This window comes from Ovis aries, chromosome 2 (assembly GCF_016772045.2).
Source record: "Ovis aries strain OAR_USU_Benz2616 breed Rambouillet chromosome 2, ARS-UI_Ramb_v3.0, whole genome shotgun sequence".
NCBI classification, from domain to species: Eukaryota; Metazoa; Chordata; class Mammalia; order Artiodactyla; family Bovidae; genus Ovis; species Ovis aries.
Window position 1 is genome coordinate 16,940,241 of NC_056055.1, and position 18,692 is coordinate 16,958,932.

General features: G+C 41.5%; 1 protein-coding gene across 1 annotated transcript in view; it reads right to left on the reverse strand.

Annotated features, from left to right (window-relative positions):
* LOC132659145 (uncharacterized) overlaps window positions 1–18,692 on the reverse strand; it is a 546,989-nt gene that overhangs the window by 308,472 nt on the left and 219,825 nt on the right. Inside the window, exon 5 of the mRNA XM_060408977.1 lies at window positions 9,739–9,817. Coding sequence (XP_060264960.1) covers window positions 9,739–9,817 — 79 coding nt within the window. The remainder of the gene's footprint in view (window positions 1–9,738; window positions 9,818–18,692) is intronic.

Here is an 18,692-nt window from a genome sequence, read left to right on the forward strand (position 1 = left end):
GATCAAAATGTTCTTGATTCTTTATAAAACCCAAGTTCAGGTGGCACCTCTCCCATACTCCATAGAGAGAATCAATCATTTTTTATTTGAGGTTTGTTTAAGACTTTGCACTCAATCTACCATTCCATTTGCTGTGTCGTATTAAAATTATTCCTTTATGTGTCCCACTGGATCAGGAGATATTTGAGAGTTAAAAGATAATTTCTTATTCACTGTTGTTTACCTACAGCCTAGTACAGTATACAGAATATGCTCTGGTCTATTACTGTTATTACCTATATCAATATTATAGCTACCATTTATACTGAGCACTTGACGCATTATTATTAATGCCATTCTAAAATTCAATGGCATCGGTCTTATCATCCTTACTATACAGAGGAAAAGACTGACACTGACTGACATTGTGTCCAAAGTAACAGGGTCAATAAACAGTGCTATAAACACTGATCTTAATCCAAGTCTACTTAACTATATGCAAGTCTTGAGCTGTTTTCACTTCATCCCATGTGTTGTTGGAGAGTCAAAAGAAGAGTGGAAGATTTTTAGAGCAGTCAGCAAAAGAAGATTCCAGACAAAGACTCCAAAAACTCTATTGTATTCTCTTCCTTCATGTTCCAGTAAAATCACAATGTCTCCCTGGAGGCCAAGAACCTCTGCTAGGTGGACAAATATCAAACTTCTCAACCAAAGCATAATCTAAATAATCCTGGCAAGGCCTTGATCATTTTCCCAAGGAAAAAGACCAGCTGAACTTTGGGAGCAGTGGAGAGTGTGGACACATGCCAGAGGCTTTCAGGAAAAGCAGTCCTCTAAACACAGACAGCCAGAATACTCTGGACAACCACCAAAGTCCTCAGGACAGGCTGAGAGAAGTGATACAATTCCTTGTTTTCTGCAAAGCTGATTAAATTCCTAGCCTTGGCTCAAAATGACTAAGATTGAAATATGAAGTTGCTACATGAAAACTGATTTGCAGGTACAGACCAGCAGGAATCCACAGATTCTATTGTTAAGATGGGAAGACACAACTAAGAGGCAGAGGAACCAGAGAAACGAGTGCCAGGCTCATAATGGCTAACTGGTTGTAGGCTGGGCCTAGATACTAAGTTTATAGCCCTCGGGATGCGTTTCATAACTGCAGGTTGCCCCAAACTGGGAGAAGCCAGAGCAAAGCAAACACATGAAATGAAAATGAAATCCCCTTCAGTTCTGCTTTCAAAAAGCACCTTAACAACTCTCCAGACTTCTTAAAGGAAGTGATAGCTTGATAGCCATAGAAAACAATCTTAAGGCAGGTCTGATGCAAAGACGACATAGTTCCTGTATGCTGACCATTGGTCCCTAAGACCTGATGTTGACTCCCTAGTATAACAGAATGCAGACCTAAGCAAAATAGTATTAACCAGGAAAGAATTACAAGTCATAAGTCAGTGCCACCAAATACTGAGCAGACTCAGTTCAGTTCAGTTGCTCAGTCATGTCTGACTCTTTGAGACCCCATGAATCACAGCACACCAGGCCTCCCTGTCCATCACCAACAACTCCTGGAGTTCACTCAGACTCACGTCCATTGAGTCAGTGATGCCATCCAACCATCTCATCCTCTGTCGTCCCCTTCTCCTCCTGCCCTCAATCTTTCCCAGCATCAGGGTGTTTTCAAATGAGTCAGTTCTTCACATCAGGGGGCCAAAGTACTGGAGTTTCAGCTTCAACATCAGTCCTATCAATGAACACCCAGGACTGATCTCCTGAGCGGACTGAGGGGTGCCAAATAATGTTCCTCAAGAGAAGGCTCTCATAGTGCTGCTACCAGAGAAGGCTGGATGAATCAGGATGATCTGAGAGAGACCAGCTCCAAGTGCAACTTCTGCCTCTATTGTTACATGACTTGATGGCTTTAAGAAGGGAACAAAACCAAGCCAAAATGGTTGACTTAATGGATAAGTGGCTACAGGCTCTGCCCTGCATGACACACAATGGTGATACAATATCTCCCACTTTAACAAAGGTAAAACCAAATGGAAATGAAACAGACAAAAATAAAAGAAAACCTCCCTTGCCCCACAGCTCTTTCTAGTCACTCACACATCATTCTAAGAAGGACTGCCTGTGCTCACTGTTTCTATTTCTCTCCCTTCTGTTCTTTAATGAAAATACTCCAATCAAGCTCTTCTCTCCACCACTCCAAACAAATTGTCCTATAAGGGCCACCAATGCCCTCCACCTGGATGAAGACAATAGATGACTTTTAGTCTCAAGCATACTTGACATCTCAATAGCATTTGGCAGAGTTAATTTCCTTCTCCCTCTTGAAATACTTATTTCTCATCTTCCAGAAACAGTGCACATCCTGTTTTGTTTCATTTTTGTTGATGGTTTGTTCATTGGTTTCTTAGACTTTTCTCCTGTTTCACGGACTCTTCCTTCTGAGGCTTCTTTGCTATTCTTTCTCATTCTACTCTCCAAATGTTGGGATCCTCAAAGACTCAGTCCTCAGCTCTGGTTTCTTCTCTTTTTATACACATGTCTAAGGGCTTCCCTGGTGGCTCAGAGGTTAAAGCATCTGCCTGCAATGCGGGAGACCTGGGTTCAATCTCCGGGTTGGGAAGATTCCCCTGGAGAAGGAAATGGCAACCCACTCCAGTATTCTTGCCTGGAGAATCCCATGGAGGAAGGAGCGTGGTGGGCTACAGTCCACGGGGTCGCAAAGAGTCAGACACTACTGAGCGACTTCACTGTCTCTCTCACTCTCAAGGCACATTCATCCAGTTCTACAATTAAATGTCATCTATCCTGCATGGTGTCTAAAAGTGACTCTCCAGCCCCAATCTCTCCCTAGGTTCCACGGGTTGACTAATAAGTATCTCCAGATTCCTACCTGGATATCTAATAGGCTCCTCAAAATGAATGCACCCAAAAGAGAACTGTTGATCCCCATTCACTCCTGCATCCTGCACCTTGCAAGGAGCCCCTTATCTGATCCTCTTTGGCCTTTTCCAAGTCAGTAAACGAGAACGCTGCTCAGACCTTCTGGTCCATATGCTGAACTATATTTACTCAGCTTAAAAAACAAGAAGCAAAACATTCACCACTTCTCATACATCCACCTCTGCACCCACACCCTAGTTCTAGTCTCCATCTCTCCTGTGAACAAACAGAAGACAACAGCCTCCTCAGTGGTCTTCGCTGACACCTCTGATGCATCCTCACCTTTGCTACATTGGCCAGTTGCTCCCCACATGGCAGCCAGGGGGATACTTTTCAAATATACATTATATGACACCTCCTTGACACAAAGCACTTCAAGAGTTTCCCACCTTACTTGGACTAAACTCTAAATTTTTGGTCTTCTTGACCAGAAAATCTGAATAACTAATGCTCCCAATGCCTTTAATTTTTTGTTCAAATGTAGTTTTTTAAATGATTCTTATACAGACCACCATGTTTTCAATTGTAGCCTGCTGCTACTGCTAAGTCACTTCATTCGTGTCCAACTTTGTGCGACCCCACAGATGGCAGCAACATCCCTCTATTTCTGGTCTATTTTTTTCTGATCTTATTCTGATTTTTTTTTAACAGTATGTATCAACATCTAAGACATTCCATAATTTACTTATTACAGTTACCATTTTTAAAATTATTTATCTGTTCTGTTGCACCGCTCTTAGTTGCACCACGTGCGATCTTCAGTCTTTGTTGCAGCATGCAAGATCTTTCATTGTGGCATGCAAATCCTTAGTTGCAGCATGCAGGATCTAATTCCCTGACCAGGGATCCAACCTAGGCCCTCTGCATTGGAAGGGCAGAGTCTTAGCCACTGGGCTACCAGGAAAGTCTCTAGACTTATTGTTAATGGTCTCTTGTTCATCACTAAAATAGAAAGGTCTATGTTTTTGTCTGTCTTATTCACTGATCTGGCCCCAGAGCCAAAACGAGTGCCTGGCATATGGTGGGCACTCAACAGATACCCACTGGATGGTGATGATGACTCTGTCTTGCCCTGGTGACTATGTCCCTGCCTAGTTCCTTGGTCTCATTCCTATCCCTCCTCTCATGCTCTCTGCCACATCTGCCTTCTTCAGTTCAGTTGCTCAGTCATGTCCGACTCTTTGTGACCCATGAACCGCTGCACTCCAGGCCTCCCTGTCCATTACCAACTCCCAGAGTTCACCCAAACCCAAGTCGATTAAGTCGGTGATGCCATCCAACCATCTCATCCTCTGTCATCCCCTTCTCCTCCTGCCCTCAATCTTTCCCAGCATCAGGGTCTTTTCAAATGAGTCACCTCTTCCCATCAGGTGGCCAAAGTATTAGAGTTTCAGCTTCAACATCAGTCCTTCCAATGAACACCCAGGACTGATCTCCTTTAGGATGGACTGGTTGCAGTCCAAGGGACTCTCAAGAGTCTTCTCCAACACCACAGTTCAAAAGCATCAATTTTTCGGTGCTCAGCTTTCTTTATAGTCCAACTCTCACATCCATATGTGACCACTGAAAAAACCACAGCCTTGACTAGACAGACCTTTGTTGACAAAGTAATGTCTCTGCTTTTTAATATGTTGTCTAAGTCGGTTATAACTTTCCTTCTAAGGAGTAAGGATCTTTTAATTTCATGGCTGCAATCACCATCTGCACTGATTCTGGAGCCCAGAAAAATAGTCTGACACTGTTTCCACTGTTTCCCCATCTATTTGCCATGAAGTGATGGGACCAGATGCCATGATCTTAGTTTTCTGAATGTTGAGCTTTAAGCCAACTTCTTCACTCTCCCCTTTCACTTTCATCAAGAGGTTCTTTAGTTCTTCTTCACTTTCTGCCATAAGGGTGGTGTCATCTGCATATCTGAGGTTATTGACATTTCTCCTGGCAATCTTCATTCCAGCTTGTGTTTCTTCCAGCCCAGCATTTCTCATGATGTACTCTGTACATAAGTTAAATAAGCAGGGTGACAATATACAGCCTTGACGTACTCCTTTCGTATTTGGAACCAGTCTGTTGTTCCATGTCCGGTTGTAACTGTTGCTTCCTGACCTGCATACAGGTTTCTCAAGAGGCAGGTCAGGTGGTCTGGTATTCCCATCTCTTGAAGAATTTTCCACAGTCTGTTGTGATCCACACAGTCAAAGGCTTTGGCATGGTGCTGTTCCTGAAACATGTCACTCACATGCCTCCTTCACACCCTTTGTGCTTGCTTTCCCTTTGCCTAGAACAGGCTTTGCCCAAATGGATTACTTCCTCACTTCATTCAGAGAGCACTTTCCAGATTCTTGGCCAGGTTGAATGTGTGCTCTGTGTTACACTGTATCACCATCCACCCAACACCCCTGTTTCACTCCCCACGGTGGCTCACTCAGTGGGCACATAATAAGGCAGACATGGCCATTTAATTTGCTTTGATTAATGTACTGTAGACAGAAGTGATATGTATCACTTCGAGGAAGGAGCTTTCAGAGCCAGCCTATGGTTTACTACATCTCTTTCCTCTCTGCCACCATGACAGGAAGTGCTCCAGATTAAGGCCTCTGTTAATCTGGATCCCAAACCATGGATCAGAGGTGCAACTAACCTAAGACAGATATGGTGCAGGAGCAAGGAATAAGCTTGCTTATTGTAAGCCACTGACTTTCAGAGCTTCTTTGTTACTGCAGCATAACCAACCCTTTACCCTCCAAAGCATCTGTCGTCACCTGAAAATCCAATGTGCTTTGGATTTGATTCCTTGCTCAACATCTCCCTAGAACACTGGGGATGGGGACTTTGTGTTGTTCACTACACAGCTCTCACCTAGAAAATACTTGTAGGTGCTCAATAAACATTTATAGAATTGTTGAGGAAGCTCTGTGCTTTAGGGCAACTAGCACCAGTGGCTTCAACCTGTGTGCTAGGTATTCTGGAGTTTCTACATCTCTCTCAAGGGAAAGAATGTATTGAGAATGCTGACCCGACAGCTTCCCTGTCTAAGTATCAGCATCCTTCCTTCCCTCCCTCCGGTTTCATCCAGGTGTTGACAGAGCAGCATATCTAGAAAAATTCATCCAGACCAGGGGCAGCTGAAAATCCCCATTCCTCTCTGAGCTACGTGAACAGCAGACTGTGTAATTCCCTCTCTGAAAGGGGCCTTCCACCCAAGAGTCTCACTTTTACTTAGCCACGCTCTCCTGCTTTAAGGGAAAAAGTGGGACAAGGCTCTTTCTGTTATATATCGTGAAGTCGTGAAGTTGCTCAGTCGTGTCTGACTCTTTGTGACGTTATGGACTGTAGCCCACCAGGCTCCTCCATCCATGGAATTTTCTAGGCAAGAGTACTGGAGTGGGTCACCATTTCCTTCTCCAGGGGATCTTCCCAACCCAGGGATTGAACCCGGGTCTCCCGCATTCTGGGCAGACGCTTTACCGTCTGTCTGTTATATACAGAGGCACACAAATACCATAAGGCGTACAGGGCTTAGAATCTTTGCTTTGGGCCCATTTCTTTTCTTTCCTTTTTTTTTTTTTTTTTTATGCTGGTGAATATTAAACTCTCTATTCCTTTTCTACAATAGGGCTAGTAGTGGTTCTCAATGAAGTTGTTTGGATTCCAAAACAAAAGAAGGAAGGAAAAGAAAAGCATCAATTTTGCTTAATCCCAAACATTAACCAAAGAGAAAATTGCTTGCTTACTTGATGTGATTACAGAGCTTAAACTCATAAGGCCTTGGGGCAGTGAAAACTCATCTCGTTTTCTTCTCCTTTCCCACAAGCCAGTGTCCCAGTTCAGAATGTTCTGCATTCAACCTTCCAAGGTGCTGTCCATCCTGTACTGCTCACTCTCAGTAGGTGAGAAGTTGCTCTCCCACTCAACCATTGCACACCTAAACTACTGGAAATGTCTTCCTTGAATTTAGCTGAACTCTGTTCTTGATAGCTTTTTGTATATTATCTCTAGCTCTGATCTCTGACCATCATTAACCTTTCCTGTAGGCCAACTGTTAGGAGAGCCAGAGGAGTTGACTGGATCTTCTCAGAGAAAGGCACTGCTAAGCAGAAATTTCATAAAATAAGTAGTAGTAAGTCATATGAAGAAGACAGAAACCTTGAAAGAGGCAAAAGGGAGAGCACACGCTTCTGCCAAGAAGGAAGAAAAAGTATGGTAAATTCCAAGGGCTGAAATGCATTTAATGTCCCAGGAGTACTAGTTCTGGAAGACCTTAGGGAAGAAAGGGCAAGGAATTAGTCTAGAGGCACAGGAATATGGAGGCACTTGTAGAGATGCTTAAGGAGTTTGGATTTCACCCTAAGAACATCAAGGAATAGTGACTGTGTCAGCAGTGGAGTAAACAGATATACATTTTAGGAAGACCATCTTAACCAGGATGTGGAGAATGGATTGAATGGGGTATGAGGTAAGAAGGAATTAGGGGAGACCTTTAGGAGGCTCCTGTAGCAATCAGGGTTCCAGAAGATGGGAGCCTGTTAAAAAAAAAAAAAAAAACAGTTATGAGAAAGATACAGGTGGACAGAATTCAAGAATTTGGAGCGAGAATGGACAGAAGTGATGTCTTGTTTCATTCTCTCAGTATGTGTTTTATTGGGCTAATAGCCCGGCATTCTCTTTCTGCACCACCTTCTTGCCTCTCTTGGGCTCCAGTTCCCCTGACTACTGTTTGCTCACTCTGTTGGCAATAGGCCAGGTGCTTCTCCTTGGCAGGGAGAATAGAAACCTCAAAGGGGAAGTGAGAACTCTCCCCTCTGCCCTCTGAATGTGACATGTTGCTATCAGTGTATTCATGTAATTGACAAAGAGCCAGAATAAGACTCTGTGTAGGAGGGTGACTGTTGTCAAAAACGAAAGAACACGAAAGTGCAAAAGTATTTGTTTTCTTTCAAATTTCAAACAATGCTCCCACATACAGATAAAAGATTATCAGATGTTATGTAAATTTAACAGCATTTATGCTTCCATCATCTCTATTTTGGGAAGCAATCGAGAGATGTGGTTAAGATAGATCCGGATTTGAATCTCAACTATATTTTCTTAAAAGCAGTGTGATCTTGGACAAGTCATGTAAATTCTTTGGCTCCCAGTTTTCTCATGGGAAAAGCAAGATGAATAATGTTGTTTAGCCTCTAAGTTGTGTCCAACTCTTTTGAGACCCCATGGACTATACAGCCCACCAGGCTCCTCTATCCAAGGGATTTCCCAGGCAAGAATATTGCAGTGGGTTGCCATTTCCTGCTTCAGGAGATCTTGACTCAGAGATTGAACCCAAGTCTCCTGCATTGGCAGACAGGGTCTTTCCCACTGAACCACCGGGGAAGCCCAAAGTAATACCACCTGTTACTGGACAGACAGTTGGAGTCCAGAGCTCTTAATGGCCTGTAATTCACAATCCCTTCCCATCTAAAAGTTAACTTATAACATGATCTGACTTCTCTAAGGAAATGTCTACTGACGTTATCTGAGAGTTCTCTGTGCCCCTGTGAAATCTCAAAGCTAGTAAACCACTGAGTCCTAATCACCGAACCAAGGTAGCATGCTGACAACTCTGGTCATGTGACAGTTGAGAAAGCACTCGATCATCTTGGAACCTCACCACCACTCTGAGTGAGAAGCAGAGTAAAGGTCCCCTTGGAACCTCACTCACCACCACTCTGAGTGAGAAGCAGAGTAAAAGTCCCCGTGCCTATTTAGAAAGCAAGCCTAGAGGTTAGGTGACTTATCCAAGGTCACACAGTCAAAAGAAGACAGAACAAACACTAGAGTGAAGACCTTATAACCCGTGATAACACCTCTTAAATCCTCTTTACTGAGCTTCTCCACTTAGATTCAGCCAACTGCTTGGCCCAGGACTTCTGGGTCTGATGGCTTCACAGAAAGTATATAGCTCAATAGCTCAATAGCCTGCATACTGACAGTGCTTGACCTCTGGTTATTCAAATAAACCAGAGCAAAGAGGAGAGAAAGGTAAGGGAACAAACAATGTCACAGCTCTGAAGACCTCAACATGGCAACCTCCTCTTCTAGATATGAAAACCATCCTTCCTCTGACATCACACTGAATTCATAGCAGAGGCAACACCAAACTGAAAAGGAGACAATTTGGGAGTTGACTCCAAAAAATTCACGGAGTCATCATTACCAGGTTTCACTATTATCATTAATTCAATTAACATTTACTGAGAACCCACCATGTGCTAGAGCCTATACTAAATTCTGGATTCAGAGAAGGAAAAGATGCAATTCTTATTCTGAAGACAATTAGAGTCTCTCTCCCTCTCTGTCACACACACACATTTATATAAGGAATATTAATTGCATTGCATAATCACATGATCAAAGCACTGTAATCTACACATAAGCACTTTGCAACTTAATTAACCCCATGCAGATAAGCACTGTTATCATTCCTATTTTACAGATAGAGAAATGGAGGCCTCAGAGCATAAAAAATTTTCCCAAGGTCTAAGTAAATATCGCTAGGATTTGAAACCAGGCACTCAGATTCCAAAGTTCATGTGTAAGTCTACTCTAGTAGAAGGAACACAAACTCCTGAAAAAATAAAGCTTTCAAAATATTTCTAACAGATGGTAGGTCAGTTCTGCCTAAGATGAGACAGACCCTGGAGCTGATGATGGAGCCCACCGCCTCTGAGAACAGTGTTCTCCTGAGCTGCAGATCTAATAGAAGGGATGAAAGCAATTCATGAGCAAAGCTGCTGCTGGAATTCTATGTCCACTACCCAAGCAGTATCCTACCTCTTTCCTGAATTTTTTCAAAGCACCACTTCTTGATGATTCTGCAGCAGCCCCAGCCAGGATGATTGCAGATACAGCACTAAAAAAAGAAAGCCAGGAGTGGGAGTAGGTGAGAGATGGAGGGGGTTAGGCGCCATGGAGAGATACTTTAGTCTCATTGCTGTTGAATCTGTATTTTATCTTTCAAAGCTGAAACAAGCAATTCAATCCACACAGTCTTTCCCCCCTCCAATAAATTGCATTTTTAAAAGAATCAACTGGTGCAAGATTTATTGATCTGAGTTGACAGTGAACCTCACAAATTCATACAAAAGAGTTTTCTCATTATAGAGTCATTTAGAGGACTTGTTAGTTCAGAGCATTCGTTGTAAAGTTCACCAGTAATATTTTTTAAAAGGCCAGAAAATGTATAAAATTGGGTCCAAGCCATTTTTTAAAAAATCAATTGTATTTTTATTTTTTCATCATATTCTTTCAGCTATATTCTCTTCAATTTGGACAAAACCAAGATGTGCAACCTTGACAATTTTTTCACCAAGAAGCAGAAGGAGAAATCTTTCTAGGGGTTTTAGACAGTCAAAGCTTGAATTCAAGTGCTAGAATTAATCAAAAGCTGATTCTAGGAAAAATCATGGTTTTGTCTGCAGGTTCCCCCATGGTCTCGCTCCATGTGGAAAAGAAGCGGTTTGTCATCAAACCACATATTGGGGTTCTTGGCCTTCATATCAGATATATCAACCCCACCATCTATTCCTTTAGCTTCCCAAATATAAAGACTTGTCTTCAGCCAAATACAGGAAGCCTTATCATACAGTATCAGTCTCATAATGCCTGCAGTCTGGCCTCTGACAGAAGTTCCTAAGTATTTAGGGAAGAGACTCACACTACAAAACCATTCCTTTAGGCATTTTACCATAAGGTCATGAAACAATCACATACTTGTCCTGAGTTGCCCTTTAATCGTATGACCACTGTTTCCATGGAGGGATCATATCAGAAATATTATATTTCTTGCTGTATTTGTCAGAGAAGGAGTTAAAGTCACATGCTCCCTAGGTCAGGCTGCCTGAGTGTTATTACTGACTCGACTACCACTTACTGGTAGTGTGTCCTTGACAAGCTGTTTAACTTCTTAGGCTTCCATTCCTCCACTGGTAACGTGGGAATACTAACAGCATCCATCATGTAAAGTGAGAATTAAAAGCAATGGCTACTGCTGCTGCTGCTGCTAAGTCGCTTCAGTCGTGTCCAACTCTGTGCGACCCCACAGACGGCAGCCTACCAGGCTCCTCTGTCCCCAGGATTTTCCAGGCAAGAGTACTGGGGTGGGTTGCCATTCCATTCTCCAAAAGCAGTGGACATATACATATTTACAGCTATCCCTGGCTCAAGAAATGCAAGTTTTTAGATTTAATCATGCTTATAAAAACTACTGTGTAGACACTGTACGTTAAATCATCTGATGTCTCCAATGTTGGATCTTAATTGTAAACTTTTCTTAAGAATCCAAACTAAAGAAAATACAGCATCCACTAAGAATCACAGCATTCTTACATTGAGAAGCTCTGTAATCTAACCTGGTTCCCATTCTTCCTTTGCAGAAAGTGAAAGTTGCTCAGTTAAGTCTGACTCTTAATGACCCCATGGACTAAACAGTCCATGAAATTCTCCAGGCCAGAATACTAGAGTGGGTAGCCTATCCCTTCTCCAGAAGATCTTCCTGACCCAGGAATTGAACCAGAGTCTCCTGCATTACAGGAGGATTCTTTACCAGCTGGGCTACCAGGGAAGCCCAAATCAAAATGTGATGAGAGCCTGTATCGGAGTGACCACATTTAACTCATTCATTTCACCTCCTTAACACCAGGATTTTGATACTGCTTCAACTTCATTTTGGAAAGAGTCTACCTGATTGTTTCTTAGAACCAAGGTGTCTATCATTCCTGTTTGCACCCCACATCTAAGCACAGAGCTGAAAATAGCTGTTCATAAATATCTAGTGATTTGCATATTTGAGAGAATTTAAGAAAATGAAAGACATCTAAAAGATAGAGCCTGTAGTATGATTATCAATGACATTGCCTGAGGTGCAATGAAAGAAATTTGGGCCTTCATCAAAACCTTTCAGTTTATTACCATTAAAAACACTCTTTCAATATAGTATAGTATCTGTTTAATCCAGTGTAATGAGTCAATTGAGGGACTTGATCTCATTCATCTTCCTTTTCCTACATCTAGCCTTTTGGTTAACACATTTGGGGTAAAGGTAATAAACAGACCTACAAATGAATATATGACTAAGAGTAACAGATGGTCAGAAAAATCTCCAGAATGAAATGAAACTTACACTTCACATCAACCACATCACAGTTAAAATGACTCAATGGCTGCAGTTAGAATGGGTTCAGGCCATTCTCAGTTAATCTAAAAGAAAGATAAAAAGGAAGAGGACAGAGGGAAAGGTGCAGGAAGCCTTCTCCAGCCACATTTATTCCATCAATAAATATATCTTAAGCACCTGCTTTATGCCAAGCTCTGTTCTAAACACAGTATTATAAGAGTGATGAATCAAAGGACCTGCTTTCATGGAGCTTGCATCCCAGTGGAGACAAACAAACAAGGAAACAACAGAATAAATAAGATAAGCTCAGAGAGCAAATGCCACGGGAGAAAGGACACTGGGTAATGTAATAGCACAGAATTGACTATATAAAGGTGGGTAACCTTAGATAAGATGTCTAGAAAGGTCTCCTTCTGGTCTCTATTTGAGCACTCTGTACTATAATCTTTATATCACTGGGTTATGACTGTCTTTTCCTAACTTCATCTCCCAAATGCCCAACTGAAGAATAACATATCTCAGCCTCAAGTACAAAACACAGTGTCTGGTGTCTATGAGTGAAAGTGAAAGTGTAGCTTCTCAGTGTGTCCGACTCTGCAACCCCAGCTTCTATGTTCATGGATTTCTCCAGGCAGGAATACTGGGGTAGGTAGCCATCCCCTTCTTTAGAGGATCTTCCTGACCCAGGAATTGAACCCAGGTCTCCTGCACTGCAGGCAGATTTTTTTTTTTTTTTCCATCTGAGCCACCAGGTGTGCCCTCATTGGTATCTATGAAGCCCTCTATAATTTTTTGCATGGATTAAATTCTTTAAAGCAAGCACTTTCTCTAACTTTGAAGACACAGAGGAAGGAAAAAAATCTTTTATTTCCCTCCTCGGAAGGGAAGAGGGGTTGAAATCAGGAAAAACTTCAGAAAATGTATAACAAAAGGCACAGGACATTACATGCCACATATGAGAAACAGTGGTAATTCAGGAAAGTAATGAACATTGATTGGCAGAGGTTGGTGGCAAGGTTGAGAAAAGCCATCGTTGCTACGCTTGGATTTTTACCCTTAGGCAAGGGGGGAGCCATCAGAGATTGTACAATGAAAGAGCCACCAACAAGATCTGAGAGGTGGAAAAATCATTCTGGAATCTGAGAAAGAGCTAGAGGAAAGGGGAAGAGACAATAGGAAGGGAATAATGTCAAAAGCAGTTACAATGGTCTAGTTGAGAATTAAAAAAAAAAAAAAGAGGCTGAGCTGGGCAGTAGCAGTATGGACAGACAGTAATGAAATAGAATCTATAGGTCTTGGGAACAATTGCATCTGAGCACAGAAGGAATTGGGATGGGGGGATCAGCAGCTGCCAGTTTGGTGAACCTTATTTTCTCATGGTTTATCCATATGAGAGACTGAGACACATAACATGTCTTGGGAAAACAGGTACCTTGAGCAGGTGGCAATTCTGTCAACAAATACGGAATAATTTTCCTTTCAGCCTACATGAGAGTCTGAACCAAGAGGCATCCCAAACCCTTTATGGGTCAGCTACCAGCATGAACTCTCACTCTCAGCTGACCAGTTTGACATGGAGCCTTTTTTATCTCAAGATGTCAGCCACTGAACTGTGCAGGCTAACTCTCATCTTCCCAAGCAGAGTTTGTCTGCACAGCAATGCCTGGCAACTTAATAGTTTGCATAAAAATTCATGAGGAGCAGTATCCATTTCAGCTCTGTTATAAAGTAGTAAAAGGAAGAGAGAGGGAGGAAAGGAAAAAGTTCAGCCCTGCACTCAGATAGGGTTCATTTTGAGTGATGATTGCGAGCCATCCTTGGAAATTACAGATGCTACTTGGTTCACTATTATTTTGCAGCATCTCCAGTAATCTTCCGTGATCATTTATAACAGCATGTCTGATGACTTTCAAAATGTAACGGGAAAGGGTACTTCTGTGAAGCATGTCTGCTCAAAGGAAAAATCAATCTTGGCTGCTAAGGGAGTGAACTTTGTACCACCATGATTAGACAGTTAGAGATTTCAACATATAAAAACAGGAATGGCAAGGGTCCAGTCTTCCCAAATATATGTGTTATAACGTGTGTTCCAGTTGCTTGAACAGTTTCAAGATTTCTCCTTTCATCCAAACAAAACACAACATGTGTCGGGAATCCAAATTGGCACACTCCAATGGAAAATAATCATGAACCCCATAGTAATAACCACTAATGTTTACACACTGCCTTTACAGTTTGGTAAAGGACCTGTCACACACCTGAGCTGCTAATCATCAAAAATACCTCACACTCTGCAACCTTTTTTTCTTCTCTGACAGCCGTTCCTACTGCCTGCAATGTTCTATGACAACATCTGTGCTCCCATATTTCAAGGGCAAGCTTAAAATCTCCCTGCCTGTGGCTCAGTCTCTGGTTATTTAAAATCTTCCAAGTGAATAATACTGTATCATGTATAAATATCTCTGAAAGGTAGTGTAGTGTGATACAAAGTTAACAGAATCAGAAGACTTGATTTCAAGGACTATCCATCCATGCTCAGTCATGTTCAACTCCTTGTGACCCTGTGGACTATAGGCCACCAGGCTCCTCTGTCCATGGGATTTTCCAGGCAAGAATACTGGAGTGGGTTGCCATTTCCTCCTCCAGGGGATCTTCCCAATCCAGGGATAGCGCCTGGGTCTCCTGCATTACAGCTGGATTCTTCATCGTTTGAGCCATTTATTACACACCTTTTAACCTCAAAACTAGAGTAAATTATTACCTACCTTTTATGACTTTTATGTAGATCAAAAGGGACATTATATGAAAATTTGTTTTGTAATACTAACAGGTACATAAACATTAAGTATTAGTTAACTATTGTGTTTATCATGGAGGATTATTTTGATGACTAATTTATGTAAACACCTAGACCTGTGCCTGGCACATAAATGTTCAATTAATGAAAGCAATTATTATTATTATTAAAGTTTATTTATTAATGTAGCAATTATGAATCAAGCACATGTTATGTGCAATACACTGTAACAGATATACCATCTCACTCACCTTCTAAATTATTTAGTAATAATTTATATAAATATCTTACTGCTGATTTTTTTTTTTTTTTTTTTTTTTGCCACACTGCACAGCATGCAGGATCTTAGTTCCCTGACCAGGGATCAAACCCAGGCTCCCTACAGTGGAAGCACAGTCTTAACCAATGGACTGCCAGGGAAGTCCCTACTGCTGTAAATAAACAGTATAACATAGTGATTAGGAACACTGGCTCTGGATTCAGATAACTTAGGCTCTAAGCTTAATTCAAATTCTTTAGAACTGTGATCTTGGGCAAGTTATGTAATCTGTCTGTGCCTTACCTATAAAATGAGGAAAACAGTAGATCTTTAAATACAGGGTTGTCAAAAAGATTAAGAAAAGTAATCCCTGGAAAGAGCCCAAACAGTTCTTGTCACATGGAAATAAATTCAATAAAAGTTAGGTACTGTTTATTCTCTTGGTGTAATGACCTCAGAAATCACTTTTCATGTGAATCAAGACAAAAACAATTTTGTAGTCAAACATGTACTCAATTATTCATTCTTTGCATCCATTCCACTGTTCCTAATTCACCTCTCTGCTTCCATTCTTGGCCTCTCTCAATGTTCCCTCCACACTCTAAACCAGTCAACTTTCTAAGGCATCAAGCTGATCAGCTGAAACCTGCAATGGACCCTTGAGATGCTTCATGGTCTCCATCACCTGGCTTTACCTTCCCCTGTGGCAAATCATCTCAGCTGATTCTCCTGAATGACCTCATTGCAGAGCCATGGAGATGACCTGGGAGAGATTAACCCATCCTCCCCAGTAACACCCAGAAACCACACAGCCTCATTTTTTAACATAAGCAATAGATAAATTGTCATTTTTGTGTTAAAAGGCAGTGAGAATTCAGCTTCAATGCTTTTCTAGTTCTTTCTTCCAACCAGTTTACTTCCCCCAAACCTCTCCCATGTAGAAATTCTGAAGTCATGTTTAACTGCCTGCCCATTCAAATCAACCCATCTCCTTTCAGATCTCCCCATCATGTAGCCAAGCAATTTCCTTTCCCTTGATTCCACCTCTGCCATCAACAACAATGCCAGTTTATCGCTTCTAAACTCAACTCAATCATCACCCACCTCTAAGAAGTCTCATAGGACTCTCCAGGCAGATTCAGCCATTTTCAGGCAAATTCTATACTTGATGGAAGACCCTATAGTAAGTGCTCCTCAAAGCAGGATTTGGCTCAGTACTTTTGGCACTTAGTATGAACAAGCACTTAGTAAATATTCAATAAAGCTTAATCTCAGTTAATATTTGGAGGATCATACTATACACAGAGAATGCTTTGGATAACAGAAGCATAAAAATAAAAAAGCAGCAAGGATGTCAGCAACTGTAGACTACAGGCCAATGCCAGATTTTTCGGTTTAGAATCTTCATCATAATAATGAAACTCTCCAAAAATCAAGATAGCCATTTTAATAAATATCAATAAACATTTTTATCACGATTCAAAAAAACACTGAGGGTTGTAAAATACTCATCTCTATAATGGGCCCTAGATACACACAGAGCGGGTGGCCATTTCCTTCTCCAGAGGATCTTTCCAACCCAGGGATCGAACCCATGTCTCCTGTATTGGCAGGTGGATTCTTTACCACTGAGCCACCAGGGAAGCTCAGAGATATACACAGAGATGTTAAAGTAGCCATATATTCTGAATCAAAACAAACAAACAAATCTTAAGGCCCTAAGATGATAAAGAAGCACAATAATGATAAAAATCTGCCACCAGGACTTCCTCGGTGGTGCAGTGGTTAAGAATCTGCCTTGCAGCGCCAGGGAATGAAGGTTTCCCTGATCAGGGACCTAAGATCCCACATGCCAAGGAGCAACTAAGCCCGTGTGCCACAACTAGAGGGACTGCATGCCAAAACCACCAAGTCCTTGCGTCACAGCTAGTCTGTGCGCCACAAGAAAGATCCCACATCATGCAGTGCAGATCCTGAGTGATGCAACCGAGACCCGACAACGTCACATTAAAAAAAAAAAAACACCACTCACTGAGCACGATGATGTCTCAAGACTATGTCTGAATAGTACATGCCGTCTCTCACTTTAATCCTGCAAAAATTCTGAATGTTAGATATCTTTATCTCCTTTTTCTAAATAAAGAAACTGAGTTTGGAAAAGTCACATTACTTTCCCAAAGTTATAACTTGGAAATGGAAATCAGAATTTGAACCCTCTTCTGAATCTTCAGAACCTGTTATTATACTATCGATTTCAGGAATAACTTCTATCTTGATGAGATACTGTTTCAAGTCTCAACGAACTCTTAGTCTGGACACAGAAATAAGCACCAAAACGTGAGCAAGCCTCCAACCTCTTTTGTTTTGTGAATCATGGACTTTATTTCTAAGGTTAACTTCAGTGATAGTTTCTCCAGCTCCAAGTGGCACACGCCTCTCTTCACCAAGTCATCCTATGTATTACATATTACATATAACCCTATATCTTATGGGGTTGGCCGAAAAGTTCATTTCGGTTTTTGTTGCAGCATATGGAAAAAACCAAACAAACTTTTTGGCTAACCCAACATTTCCAAATAAATCACCCTCTTATATCATTTAAACTTTGATAAGGTTAAAAAGATAGACTGGAGCAAAGTGGTGGCGGCCTTCGAGAATTTAGTGAAAAATTATCTTCCTATTTGGGAGGGTCCTATTACATTGAACGTTTCTGGGTACAAAAATGTTAATATGCACAGCAAGGTTGTATACTATAAAATATTAAAATGTAAGACAGAATGTAAAATATCTACCAGTAATATAAAGACAGATAAGAAAGGCAAGGAGACCAGCTCAGAGGAAATATTTTGTTGTGATGGAAAACTAGAGAATTGATAGCACAATGGGAATGAATGGAGGAATATAAAAGATGCTATAAGTGTCTAGGTAATAGGGGAGGAAGCAAAAGTGGAGACAGATTAACTTTGAAGCTGGGGTAATGATTGTGAGCTGTGTTTAAACTATCCTTCCTAAGGTGATGAGAAGATAGCTAACTGCTATGTCTGCAAATAATCACAGTTGTGACATAGGAAGCAGGAAGACAGATGGGTCAATGGGTACCAGCTGAGAGAGTAAGAGCGGCTCAGATTTCTCGGGAAGTCAGGGAAGAGAAAGAATTTCAGGATTAAGCTGAAGGATAAAGCAGTGAAGCAGAACTCCATTCACAAGACTCAGTCATGCAGTCAATCAGTGTTTGTGGAACACCAGCTCTACGTCAGGCACTGCTCAAGGTCCCGGAGACACAGCAGTGAGCAAAGTCCCAGTTCCCCTGCAGTGCACAACAGAGTCTGAGAAAGAACAGACAGAGAGCACAGAAAAAATCGGGATGCTGTAATAATCAAGAGTTAGTAAGAAGTTTTGAAAGGAACCTCATCAACTTACAGTCCACCCTTTTCACCAGAAACTCAAAAGATAAAACTATGCATCTTCAAGGTGTGACACTGCCCAAATGATCTTCTTCCAGAGCCTATTCTTGGACTATTAGAAACATCTGTCAGAAAAGCTAAAGTGACTGAAAA